Source organism: Melanotaenia boesemani, chromosome 21, assembly GCF_017639745.1.
Source record: "Melanotaenia boesemani isolate fMelBoe1 chromosome 21, fMelBoe1.pri, whole genome shotgun sequence".
Lineage (NCBI taxonomy): Eukaryota > Metazoa > Chordata > Actinopteri > Atheriniformes > Melanotaeniidae > Melanotaenia > Melanotaenia boesemani.
This window is the reverse complement of record NC_055702.1, coordinates 10,415,974-10,429,027: the sequence shown is the minus strand read 5'-3', so window position 1 is coordinate 10,429,027 and position 13,054 is coordinate 10,415,974. Positions and strand designations below refer to the sequence as shown.

At 38.6% G+C, this 13,054-nt stretch overlaps 1 protein-coding gene across 2 annotated transcripts in view; it reads left to right on the top strand.

Annotated features, from left to right (window-relative positions):
- dock1 (dedicator of cytokinesis 1) overlaps window positions 1–13,054 on the top strand; it is a 200,865-nt gene that overhangs the window by 151,365 nt on the left and 36,446 nt on the right. For both annotated transcript variants that reach the window (XM_041973613.1, XM_041973612.1), the window contains exons 30-34: window positions 3,924–4,002; window positions 4,992–5,092; window positions 10,955–11,013; window positions 11,590–11,738; window positions 12,816–12,901. In XM_041973613.1, the coding sequence (XP_041829547.1) occupies window positions 3,924–4,002; window positions 4,992–5,092; window positions 10,955–11,013; window positions 11,590–11,738; window positions 12,816–12,901 (474 nt within the window). The remainder of the gene's footprint in view (window positions 1–3,923; window positions 4,003–4,991; window positions 5,093–10,954; window positions 11,014–11,589; window positions 11,739–12,815; window positions 12,902–13,054) is intronic.

The window sequence follows — 13,054 nt, the reverse complement described above, 5'->3', positions numbered from 1 at the left end:
GGACTCCTCACATGTACCTGAGAAAGCATTGACAATTGACATTATATATATATATATATATAGAGAGAGAGAGAGAGAGAGAGAGAGAGAGAGAGAGTTTAATAAATTGTTCAGTAGTTAACCCCACACATTAACCTCTTTCTTAGCCCACAGGTGGAATGGGAGGAAATGCATTTGAGCATCAGTCCAGCATTAAGCGTATCAACTGTATTGGCATGTTCACAGCTGCAAAAAATTGAGTGAATTGCTTGCTGAGGGTGTGCCTGTGCTAGTGCAGACTGGATGCTGTTAATAGGCTGTCTGAATGCTTAGGCAATGGTGGGGGGTACTCAGAGGCCAGAGAGCCAGAGAAATGGAGTTCTAATGGAATATCCAAAGGTGTTCAGTGACAGTTAACCTTTCCAGCTAATGATTAAGGTCATGCCGAGTGTGTATCACACATCAGCCCTAGATAGGGTTTAGTCAGCAATGGAGATAAATGTGGGACATGAATATTGTATGGCTTGGAAATACCCTGGTCCCTCAGCACTGCTGTGTTAACAGTGGTGTTATTCCTGTTCAAGGTCAGTTTATTGGGGCAGCAGGAAACCCCTGCCCTGTCTCCCTAACATTAAAATGTTGACCTTCCAGTAAGTTCCCAGATCCCTTGTGCCATCCAACTGAAAGTCAGAGTAAGGAGCTTGCAAATGATGCATGTGGAATTGCCGATTCCCCAGTTGTGATAAGTATTTATCCTGGGTGAGGACTAAAGGCAGAGCGCTCTGTTGGAGCTGCAAGTGCAGCCGATATCTGCTCACCTGCCAGTGTTGGTTACATGAGCGCTACATCTTAATGCTGCCTTATTGCCTGCTCATGAAACCCTGATGCAATCCACTCAAGTGGCATAACAGTTGTCCTTGCGTAACCTTGCCATTTTTCATCACATTCTGACTTGTTTTCATGTGTTAATTCAGGCAATTAGCTGTTGCATCTGTATTTTCAGTACGTAGTTCAGTACGTAGTAGAGACTGGTCCACATTGTTGTATGAAAGGCTTTTCCAGGAAAAGTCGTCAACAATGAGACTGTAACTCTGAGTGGCATTTCTAATTTGCCTCTAAAAGCTTCATGCCACTTAAGTTATTAACATTTAATTTTCCAGTATTAGAGTAGATTAACCCATCAGATCTGTTAGATCCTCTTCAGGTCTTCTCTGGCTTTCTATACCTTACAAATCTGGGAAAGAGAAAGATTGAATCCGAGTTGCAGCTCTGCTTGAAGTGCATTGTTTACTAGGGCAAATGTGTGAAAGTGGAAACTTTTTTCTCATCTTGTGTAGTTTATAGACTTCTTTTATGTTTGCACGCATTGAGTTGATATTGGTTAATTCACAGCGGAAATATGCACAACATAAAATCACATGCTGACTTTCAGGACTGTTGTTTATTTGTCCTAGTAACTGAAAAGAATAACTAGTTAATTTGTTGATTACTTACACCAAAAAGTAATGCTTTACTGTTAAAAGTAACTTTTTAAGTGACTTTTCTTAAACATGCTCTTATTAATAAACATTTAACTTAATTACAGTGTTGTATGAAATGCATGGTGAGCCCTCCATGCTTATATACATCTTATATATATTTTTATGTACATATTTTCTTAGTTATTTGCAGGCATCGTCAATCTGACTCTGTCAAGTGAAGTTGTGCATGTGGATAGGGGTAGTAACTGCAGTAACCAAGGAAACAAGGCTGTGGACACTAGTTCCTGAAAGAAAAGGACTGTTGCTTTCACATTTCCCAGACAAACGCACTATAGGGTAACAGTAACCAAGTTACTTTATTTAAAGAGTAGTGCAATAGAGTATTAGTTACTGACAAAAGTTATAACATTACTGTAACATGTTCTTGCTTCCCAACACTGCTGGTTGGATGGTTGAGCAGTTTTTTCTGTTTTGACATTCAACACAGGGTTTCCTCCAGGATTTTTACATCTCTTATCTTTTTTTATTTTTGAACTGGAGATCTGTTAAGTTTGTCCTATATATACTATATTTGCATCTTAAAGTTTAATTTTACTCTTTTTTTTCTTTGTGTCATTCCATAATGCTGCTGTAAGATTTCTCAGTCTGGAATTAAAAAAAGTACGTCCGATTCTGATTCTGAAGAGCTCTAGGCTCTGCTGTGCAGAAAGTCGGCCACAGCTTCACTACTGCTCTCTCCTGCCACACTCTCCTGCTCTGCCTCCACTTTTCTCTCCCCCACTTGTCTTTTTATGAGACTTATTTAATGAACTGTTGATCGAGGTGCTGATGAAGTACGAAAATGTTTACATCAAATTTGGCATTTAAAAACACGGACACCGCCGCATACACAACCCCACCCTGCCACAGACAAAGTTTTGCATTAAGTATGAAATAACCGGTGCTGTTCATTGCACATAAGAACACACGAAAAATAAATAAAGGTTTAGGTATTTTTTTAGAGAACTGAAATGAAAGCTGGACCTGTTTGACAATGAACCATCATAAGCAAGTAAGACCTTTTTAAAAAAGATGAATTTCAACAAAGGAAGGAAATATTTACTTTTAGATTTACGTTACATTTTTCTCCACAGTGACAGAGTCCTCATGTCATTTTCAGCAATACATCCATCTAATTTATCTATTCACGAGGGCTATTGTTTCTGCTTCCTGTCTGAAATAACATACCCAAAATAAATGGGGTATATCCTCACAGCTACAAGCTATGCAAATTTTTTGTCTTAAAAGAAATGAAAAAGGAAATTAACATTAATGAGAATTACTTATCCCAAAGGGATTACTACAAAAGCTAAAATAAAACAGAAAAAATGCAAGAAATAAAGTTCTAGTGTGGAAAATTTAAGAGTTGTTTTGATAATAGGCAGTAAATAGAAATGTTTTTAACGCTGATTTAAAACTGCTTTTCTGGGAGTTTGTACCACATGTGAGGACCATAAAAACTGAACGCTGCCTCTCCACATATAGTTCTGACTCTAGGAACAGAAAGTAGATTTGACCCTGATGACCTGAGAGATCTGGTTGATCCATAACAAACCAGAAGATCCTGAATGCGTTTTGGTCTTAAACTAACAGCAGGATTTTGAAGTAATTTCTTTGACAGACAGGAAGCCGGTGTGAAGACTTGAGTACTGGCGTTCTAGGATCTACTTTCTTGTCCTTAGTGACAACTCAAGCAGCAGCGTTCTGGACTAACTGCAGCTGTCAGATTTTTAGGGAGACCTGTGAGAACAGCATTACAGTAGTCCAGTCTACTAAAGATAAATTCATGGACTAGTTTTTCTAAATCCTGCTGAGTCATCAGTCCTTTAATCTAACTGCTCAGGTCTGAGTCCATGACTACTCCCACATTTCTGGCTTGGTTGTTGGCTTTGAACTTAGATGTTTGAAGCTGAGTACTGACTTTGAATCTTTCTTCCTTGGCTCTAAAAACTATTATTTCAATTTTTTTTTTTTTATTTAACTGAAGGAAGTTCTGTAAAATCTATAATTTAATTGGTGCAGATAATCAAAGTTTGGATCGGACTGTAGTCTCCTGGTGAGATGGTTATGTAGATTTGTGTGTCATCGGCATAACCGTGGTAACATATTTTGTTGTTTCATTTTTTGTTGTAGCTGAAATTCTTTCTAAGGTCTAGGTCTGCGACATGTTAGGATTGGTGCTTCCATGGTGTGCAAAGATCTTGCACACCTGTACAGGAGGCTCTCGTGAAGAAGTTAAAATCACACTGCTGTTTTTTCACATTGTTGTGTTTGTTGGATGTTAATGGAAAGTAGCTGCCATCTAAAAAGCCAATGTATTCTTTTAATAGAAATACTTAGGCAATGTAAATATCCTTGTTTTAATGAAAAATTCCTTTATCAGTTTAATGGCTCAATCTTAACACTTTTCTTGTTTGTTTTCAGAGTTTTTCTTCAGGCTATTAGCCAGTATGCAGCAGTGCTGAACAAGAAATTTCTGGATCAAACCAACTTTGAGCTACAGGTAAGCTCTGCACAAATGAAACCCTTGATTCAAACAGTTCTGTGCCAGCTCCTCAAAGCTTAACATGATGTTCTTTAACAAAGTACACACTGGATAAACATTTAATGCACTAGTAAAAGCTCTTCAGAAGTTGTTTTTGAGGCATTTTTCTTAACTTCATAGCAGTTTCACACTGGGGTCATTTCGAATGCAGCGTCGTTGGCCCCTCTGAGTAGGGGGAAAAAAAATGAACACTGAAGGCAGTCGGCATAAAAATTGTGGAGCGAGAATACAAATTACTCTGTAATTGCCAGCAATTTTATGTGCATTGCTGAATATTTTAACCTGCTCACCCGTGAATAGCACAATTACTTGCTTTTTAAATGTCTGACACATGGAAGAATTGTCAACAGCCAAACTCCTCCGAGCTTTTAAAGCCTTTATGGATTAAATAATGTAGCCATGTGTTTGTATGATTAAAAGCACTTAAAGCTGCTCTACATGGTTTATGAATAAAGCTGTTGGGTTTTCCTTTCAAAGCTGCTGCTCAGTGGTGTAAGATTAAATGGTCGTGTCTAATAAATAGATTTTTTTTACTTCTAGCTGAGATATTCTCATAAGGAATTGTGTTATCTAATATTTAACACTCATGAAGAGTCCTATTTCACGTGGTTGCATAGACTGTTTGCACAGCCATAACAAATAGTGGCATCTGTGGATTCCTTTTGCTGTCGCCTTCGTCTGATTAAAAGTGTGTTGTGGAGGACATAGACCTAAATCACCAACCTCTTCATCCACTGGGGCAGCTTCTCAACACAGAAGTGGAGCCATCTCATCCAAAGCTTTTGATTTAATGAAACCGTAAAGCTTTCCCTGCCCACGCTGTCTAGTACTGAGTAACACTGTTGTAAAACTGGCTTTGAGCGCTGAGTTAAATAATCTCTTATTCCCCCTCACCAACACCCCCCACACTCACACATTCTGCCTGTCTCTCTCTTTATCTGGATTAGTTGTGGAACAACTACTTTCACTTGGCTGTAGCCTTCCTTACCCAGGAATCACTGCAGCTGGAGAACTTCTCAAGCGACAAAAGAGCCAAGATCTTCCACAAGTGAGTAAAAAGCACTCTGAAAAATTTTACACTATCCAAGTTCCCTCCCCAGGATAAGCTCCAACAAGCTCACAGGGGTACCAAACTCCCTGTGGCTTCTGTGGAGCTGTACTTGTTGATGCATCCCTCTGCAGGGGAGGCAGAGCAGCTTCATTGCAGTTCTTTTTTAAAATCTATAAAAGTTAAACCTTTACCATTTACCTCCCGCTCATCTACTCCTTGTTTCTACAAAGGGACATCCATCTGCATTAGTATTACTCAGAGGGTCGGATAATGCATTCACACAGATAAATGCTTTCTGGGAAGACACTGGCTCTTATCCTCATTTGGAGGTGCTTTAGTCAGTTAAGTATAGATCACAGTGGGTCATGCTTGACAGTAATACTCCTTGTTGGTCTGTGCTTTGTTACTGGCCATGATTAACTCCGCCCTATAAAATGAAAACCACCCCTCAGGCAAGACAGGAGCATAATACAAAGACAAGATGTTTCAAACCTCCACCACTTCACCTTTCCTAACATAAGAAAACTTTAAAGCAGCTGTTAGAGTCACCCTCTTCTGCAATTGCTGCTGTGAACATAGAAGAAGGATCAGAGTATCCCCGTCTTCCTATTTTGATATATATATATATATATATATATATATATATATATATACATATGATGTTTTCAAACGTTAACTTTACAAAAATTAACAGTTCCACCTGCTTGCTGCTATGATCAGTTACTGTGTCTGTCCCTCAGCTTGCAGCTCACCTTCCCCTTCTTCCCTCTCCTTCTCTTGTGTGCTGGTGCATGGACTGTCATCTCTGTCTGCTGTACTAAACAATGTGTCTTGCTGAGAAACACAGAACAGAGGGGTGAATTCAAAGATTTGCAAAGCTCTGCTCTTTGTCTTTTTTCCTGCGTCATGCATGCCAGAGTACTGTTTGTGAAACTCTTGTCCACTGCTGCCACCTGTGTAATCAAAGTGTCATTCTAACACTCCCTGATTGACCAGTGATGAAACAGTTATTTCCCTGGGTTAGATTGAAGGATAAATGCTAATGTAGCTGTCTGTGCAAAAATCCTCTTTTTATTTTCTTCCATTGGCGTGAATTGCAGCTCCCACTACTGTATAGAAAGGTTTTCAAATTTGGGACACTAATTTTGGATTGTCTCCTAATTCTTCTCTCCTAGTTTAGTGTCTGTTCCTTGAGCACTAGGATTCTATTGATTTGTCAAAGCTAAAGGTATCATTTCAACTACGTCCCTGTAACTTAGGATTACTTAGATGATTTTCAGCTCAAACCTCACATAAGTTATGAAGTGGGTAAATTTCAGGCCCCTTTTTCCTTTACTGGAAACGGGAAGTGAGCTCATAGTGTATCATAGCAATTCACTGATCTGTCCAAGACAAGCTCACTGCATTCCTCTCGTTTAATTTTTCAATTTGCACATCCTCCATTCAACTCCTCTTTTTGTGTCTTAATCCCTCTGGACCAGAGGAGTTGATGACAGATGAGGAGTGGAGTCATTTAACAAAATGAGACGGCCTCCAGCGAGCCTCCACTCTCATTGATCCTCCTTCCTCTGGTTGTGTTTTTAAGGCTTAGGATGTCCTTCGGAAGTTTTTGCTGGGAATGATTTTCAGGTCATAAGCAGGAGGACAGATTAGGAGGGAGATGAAGAGGCTGAAATGAAAGACTTTCATGTAGAAAGGATGATTTTAGAGACCATGGAGCTTCTGCCACATAAATACTGATGCAGCTAGATAAATGAGCATGCAGCTGTGTCATTGTTATGATATGCTCATATGAGTGATGAGGAATGAGAGCATCATATTGTCAGGTCTTGTGTATATTGCACACATCTTTGTTGTCAGGCTTTGATCTCATCTGAGCAGTCTTTACAAGCCACTGCTTGTCAATCATGTGTACATGTTTTTTTTCCCCCCTCCTCTTTTGCTGTTTCTGCTACTCCGTATTTTGTTCTCCATGTACTCTGTTTCCATCACCTAGTGCCCTCACATTCATCCTCCTTTTTCCTCTCAGTCATGATCTTTACCCCCCCCCCCCCCCCCCCCATCCCAGCTGCATTACTCAGCACATGTTTCTGAGACCAACTCAGCACTGTCCTTCAGCCGATGTGTTATTCTTAGTTAACCTCTCCAAGAGCTTTGTGCCCATAGCTGACAGGTTTGCGCTGTAGGTCCTGACAGCCGACAGTCATAGCTGTCTGTCTGTCTACAGGAGTGCAACAGAACACCACCCTGCATCTGTCTCAGCTTGGATGAGTACATAATGCCTCATGCACAGTCATCTACATACCTATATGTGGACAAAGAAACTACTTCCTGTCACTGACACATAAGCATACTGTTTGAAGGTGTGCTTACTGATATGTTGGTGAGATGCAAAAACAGTCGAGTTTGTTATGCATAATGCATTCCTATTTTTTTTATTGCATGCACCTATACAGCCATTTAGAGGCAGGCATCTATTTATATTTTCTAATCCTTCCACTACTCTACCCAAGTTCAAATTTTGGGCTCTGCAACCCTGTTCCCTTTGACAGTTAGATATTGTAAAAGTGCTTTGACCTGGCCAAGCTGTAAAGAGGTGACACAGCTTATTTTTAAGAATTGTTTCAATGCTCTTCCCCCTTCTGTCAAAATCTGTTAGCATGCTTTTCTGTAGTATTGACATAACAGTCAGTTGGGCTTTAGAATTCTGCAAGAGCCGGCAGATGCTCTGAAGTAGCACGATGTGTGAAAAAGGGTCTGAATTGACATTAGTTACGGGTCAGCAGAACTGCCACCCACAAAATTCTTCTCTTTTTTATTTCTTTACAATGTCACACCAAAGTGTCGTGCCATCGGTGTGCTAGGAGGATATAGAGGACTCGCTGGTTTCTTTAAGTCATTCTGTAGGATCCTCTGATGTTAGACAGGGATTTCTACTAGGCCTGGAGGGACATGCCAAATGGACAAATTTCATACTTTCTCATTAGAGAGGGCATGAAACTGAGGAGTCAAATGTAAAAAAAATATAATGACTTTGTAGCTTTAATAAAATGGTGTATTAAAAAAGCCAACATTATTCATGGAGCAAATGTTGAAATTGTAGACACATACAAATATTGAGGAATCTTATTTTAGCCCTAAAAAAACACAATTTCAGTTTCCAACCTTTCCAACCTGGTTTTACTGACGCTGACATTTATTATGCACATTCCTGGGACTGTCATTGCTGCTTCCCAGGGCTGAGTAACCAACAGATTTCCATAGTCTTCTATCTTATAACAGGAATAACTGACAGTGTTTAGACACGGAAAGCAAAATGTGTTGTCATTTATTTATTCATGAACTGAAGGCTTTGTTTTAATAATTATACTTTTAATTCTTGTGTTTCTTTGGCTGACTTGTGGCAGCTATGGTCTTGTTTAGGTTCCCATCTGTTTGCCAATCTGTCACCACTGGCATGATGTTGCTTCTAATTGTGTTCTGTGGTTGTTGGTTTTATACAATTCATTCCACAAGAGTTTTCACTCTAGGATAAATAAAGTCGTTTGTTAGTTTATTCGATTTTTAAAAAAAAAAAAAAAAAAGTCTCTTAGAGTTTTAGCTTTGTGTTGCAGATTCTTTCTATGTTTCACATACTTTTGGTTACTCATACTGTGGTAATGATGCTCCCCTTAAGTAAATGAATACTGTGGGAATGAGTTAAATCAGCAGTACAGATGAATTATAGTACAATATATTCTGAAAGAGTAGGAAATAGGCTGTTCAGTTCATTCTAGAAATGAGTTAAACAATGTTTTGCACAGCTGTGAGTTAGATTTTTCAAAATAAGAATTGTTTTACTTAATTGTGCAGGAACCCTTGGTAATCTGTAATTTGATGCAGTGTGCTGTTTGTAAGTTTGTCTCAATTAATGCATAAACATATGTTAGAGCAGCAGTGACACAGCACAGCTGTTGTAGTGCATTTGTACAACTTTCTTGTTTTATCAATTTGCTTAGCTGGGCAGCCGTATTTAGTACAGTCTACTCCAAAGCTGAAACACACAATCTAAGTTCAGAGCAGTTATTTCCCACAGTGAACCAGCAGTCAAAGGGTCAAGTTGTTATATGCCAATGGATCAAAAGGGAAATAAAAGGTCAGAAGTATCTCTTCAAGGACAGTTATGATTTTGTATTTCTTGTCCAAACCTGTTTACGGTTTGAACTTATTTGTCTTTTCCTAATAAATGTCCAATCTGTCAAAGTAGCAGGACTGACCTCAACTTGCACCCTGCTTCACTACTTTGTTTCTGTTCTTGTTAGTCTCTCCATCATTCACTCTTATTCTTTTCCTGTTTGTTTTTTTCCATCTTACTAGTTGTCCTTTCTATGACCTGGGACAGCGTGGCTGGCAGGGAGACGGGCACTATGCAGCCATGGAGATTGGTTTATGACCTAACCATGACCAAGCTGATCAGCTTATGAGCCCTCAACTCACAAACAAAACAAAGAGGGGACTTTCTAGTTTCCTCTAAAAATCTTTGTTTGTATGACGGCTCTTGGCACAGAAGTTGTTAACAAAGACTACTTGATCAAACACAGTTCCTCATGTCAACTTCTCTCTTTTTTTCTGTCTTCAAATACATTACTAGAGCAGAAGACACACTGTAATTGGCTGCCAGCATGTGGGTACGATGGGAACTTGCATAGGTGGAAATAACTTAATGTGTTTGTTTGCCAGAGGACATCCTGAAAAACTAAACTAGCAAAGTTTAACTTAGCTTGATCCATGCACAGTAAATCTGTTGCATTATTCATTTTATTTTGTTTCCACCATTTACTCAAGTTGTTTGCAAGAGAACAACAATAAATATTGTTAGATATGTTATCTATTTAGGTCACTAAAAACACAGCACCAATGGCAAGGGAATAAATATTGTACTTTGTGATAGCAAATGAAAAATATCCTGTCTTTAAGTCCTGTTTTTTTTGTGAATCAGTTCAGACAACTTTATCTAAAATGGGCATTTCATTTGCAGCTTTAATTTGTAGCGATCATAATCTTGATGCACTGAAAGCATTAAAAAGTTTGACAGTTTGTCAAACCAATAAAAAACAAAATTTAAAAGTTAAAGAAATACATAAAGATAAAGAGTTTTAGATCATCGACACTTTTACCAGTAGGGCTGCACGATTATGACCAAAATAATAATCACGATTATTTTCATCAATATTGTAATCACGATTATTTATCACGATTATTCACCGTGTTTGAAAAAACATGTATTTTTATTGCACCAATTATAAACTGTGGCAACAATTTTTAGTGAAAAATTAAACTTTAAATTAGAATAGATGATAAATAATGCAACAAATGCATTTACCGTTAATTTTTGAGAAGTTAATGTAAATTATGGGGCTACGAAATTCAAACTAAAGTGACTGTCATTCACATATATTTTTATTCTTTTTATTAGATGGCTAAAACACATAAAAAAATTGTGGCTTAAAAAGATATTTTTTGACAAACCATCAACTCCAAGTTACCTAAAGTCTGTCTGTCTGTCACTCTGCTCAAATAAAATCCTGATTGAATAACTGCATTTGAAAAATTCACCTTTCAAGTAACTTGAAGATAACATCAGTGCAGTGATTTCTGCTATACTAATAGTCCTACATTACCTCCAGAGTTCTTATTAGTGTGTCAGTTTGTGTAAAACAGACTTAATCTATAAAATAAGAGCCAGCATGAAGGGAAATGGGTGAACATTGTTTATATTGTAAAACGGTTTAAGTGGTCTGCAACAGAAGTGCCTGATAGGTTTAGCTCATCTACTATTTACAGCTGTGTGACACATTTTTATCCATGTTTTTGTTTCAGGTATCAGGACATGAGAAGACAGATTGGATTTGAAATCAGGGATATGTGGTACAACCTAGGTAATTTCACTCCATCTTTGTATCTTTACTGTTAACTTCTAAAAGTAAAGATTTGTTTTCTTCCATTTACAAATGACATGGCTTTTATGTATGCCAGTGTGCAAACCAAATCTTGACAGTCATTACCTGTCAACACTTCAAAGATCAGCAGCTAAATATATACAATCATGTGCTAATAAGCTTTATAATGTGATGAAAGGGACTTATTGTCGCAGCCAACTCTCTTTGGAAAGTGATTTCACTGCAACAAAGGGATTAGGTTGTTAGATTTGGGCACCTGTGTCTCTTCTCTCACTGTAATCAACACCATCTGATCCTTTAATTAGGAGCTTTCCACCCAATTAGATGGAGTCATCTTAACGGGCTAATGTTTTTTTTTTTCACCTGAGGTGTTTTTGTTAGCAGTTATTTTCTGCTTGACTGTAATTCTGCTGAGGAGAGGCTTGACAGACACAAGCAGACAGATCTCCAGTAGTTTTGAATCAGTGGGGAGTTTACATTCTGTGTCCCTTCTTAGCAGACTTTTGTAAAACTGTTCTTGTTATGATGGTTTTTAATCAATTTTTCATCTTTCAGGGCCGCACAAGATAAAATTCATTCCAGAGATGGTGGGTCCTATTCTGGAGATGACTCTAGTTCCTGAAATCGAGTTGCGAAAGGCCACCATCCCCATCTTCTTTGACATGATGCAGTGCGAGTTCCACTTCACCTGCAGCTTCCAGCGGGTGCGTCCTATATACATAAAATCATTGTGGCCAAACTGTAGAGGAGCAGTGATAAAGGTGTTCAATGAAAAACAGGAGAAGCACACAGTAGTCTATCTGATGGAAAGTTTAACAGCCTACTTGCAGTTCTGCAACTGTTATGTTTTTGTGCAACAGTAATCAGTAGCCATGGTAAGTGCAACTTAATATCATGTCTCCTTACAGTGCAAAATGACATTTTTCTGTGTGGGGAAATCCAATCAGTTGCAGCTGTTTTGTCGTAAGATAGCTCAGGGAGTTTTCAGTTCTGTGAGGGGTTCCAAAAATATATAAGGCTAATGTTACTACTATTAAACTGTAAAGAAATAAAATACACTCTTGTGGCTTTTGTAGTCTTTTAAAGGCCATCAGTATTACCAACATTCCTCTCCTATACCACTTTTATCAACTGTAGTCTTTTTGGGAGTGAGGGTGGATGGATTGTTGCTCTTTAAGTCAAAGTGTTACTCAGACTGTTGCTCATGGGAGTTGAATGCAAATTTCTTGTTCTTTTCCTCTTTGAGTTGGCCCCTTTTGGGCTGTAGTCCAACATTATTCCTTTTATTGAACTTTTTTTGTTTGTTTGTTTGTTTCTGTAAGTTGTAAATCTTTGCCCTAACAGATAACAGCCTGTAGATCTTTTCTTACAAGGCTACACTCTCTTGTTCTGTTTTTGCGTTTGGGCAGCAGGCAAGTACATCAAGGAGTCAGTAAAAATTGTTTTGTTTCAGCACAATAAAATCTGTTTTTTTATACAGCTGCTACACACAAATATTAGATGAACAAGTCCATGCATCACTGTCAGCAGCTCCAACAACAACAGAGCAGAAGTAAAGGGGATGTTTCTGGTATCTCTGCCTTGTCCTGGCTTCTAACAAAGTTTCAGAAGATAAAGGGAAGCTTTAATAATGAACAGAAAATAGCAGCTCGCAGCAAGAGAGGGACAATTAGAGTTGAAGCCCAAACCCCCCTCAGCCATGACGTGATGCAGGGAGATGGCGTTAATGAATTGAAAAATTAGCTGCACCGATTATTTACGCCTGCTCTGTCTAATTGCAGTTTGAGAACGAGATCATCACCAAGCTGGATCACGAGGTGGAGGGGGGCCGTGGAGACGAGCAGTACAAAGTTCTCTTTCAGAAAATGTAAGTGCTGATTAATGGGCAGGATAACGCCTGAGCCTTTTGCATGTTAGATAATTCTAATTGCAACATAGCACTCCTGAAAATAACCAGAGTGCGCTGATGATCACACAACTCCTCATCACAGTTTGTCAGATGCTTGGATGCTGTTTCCCA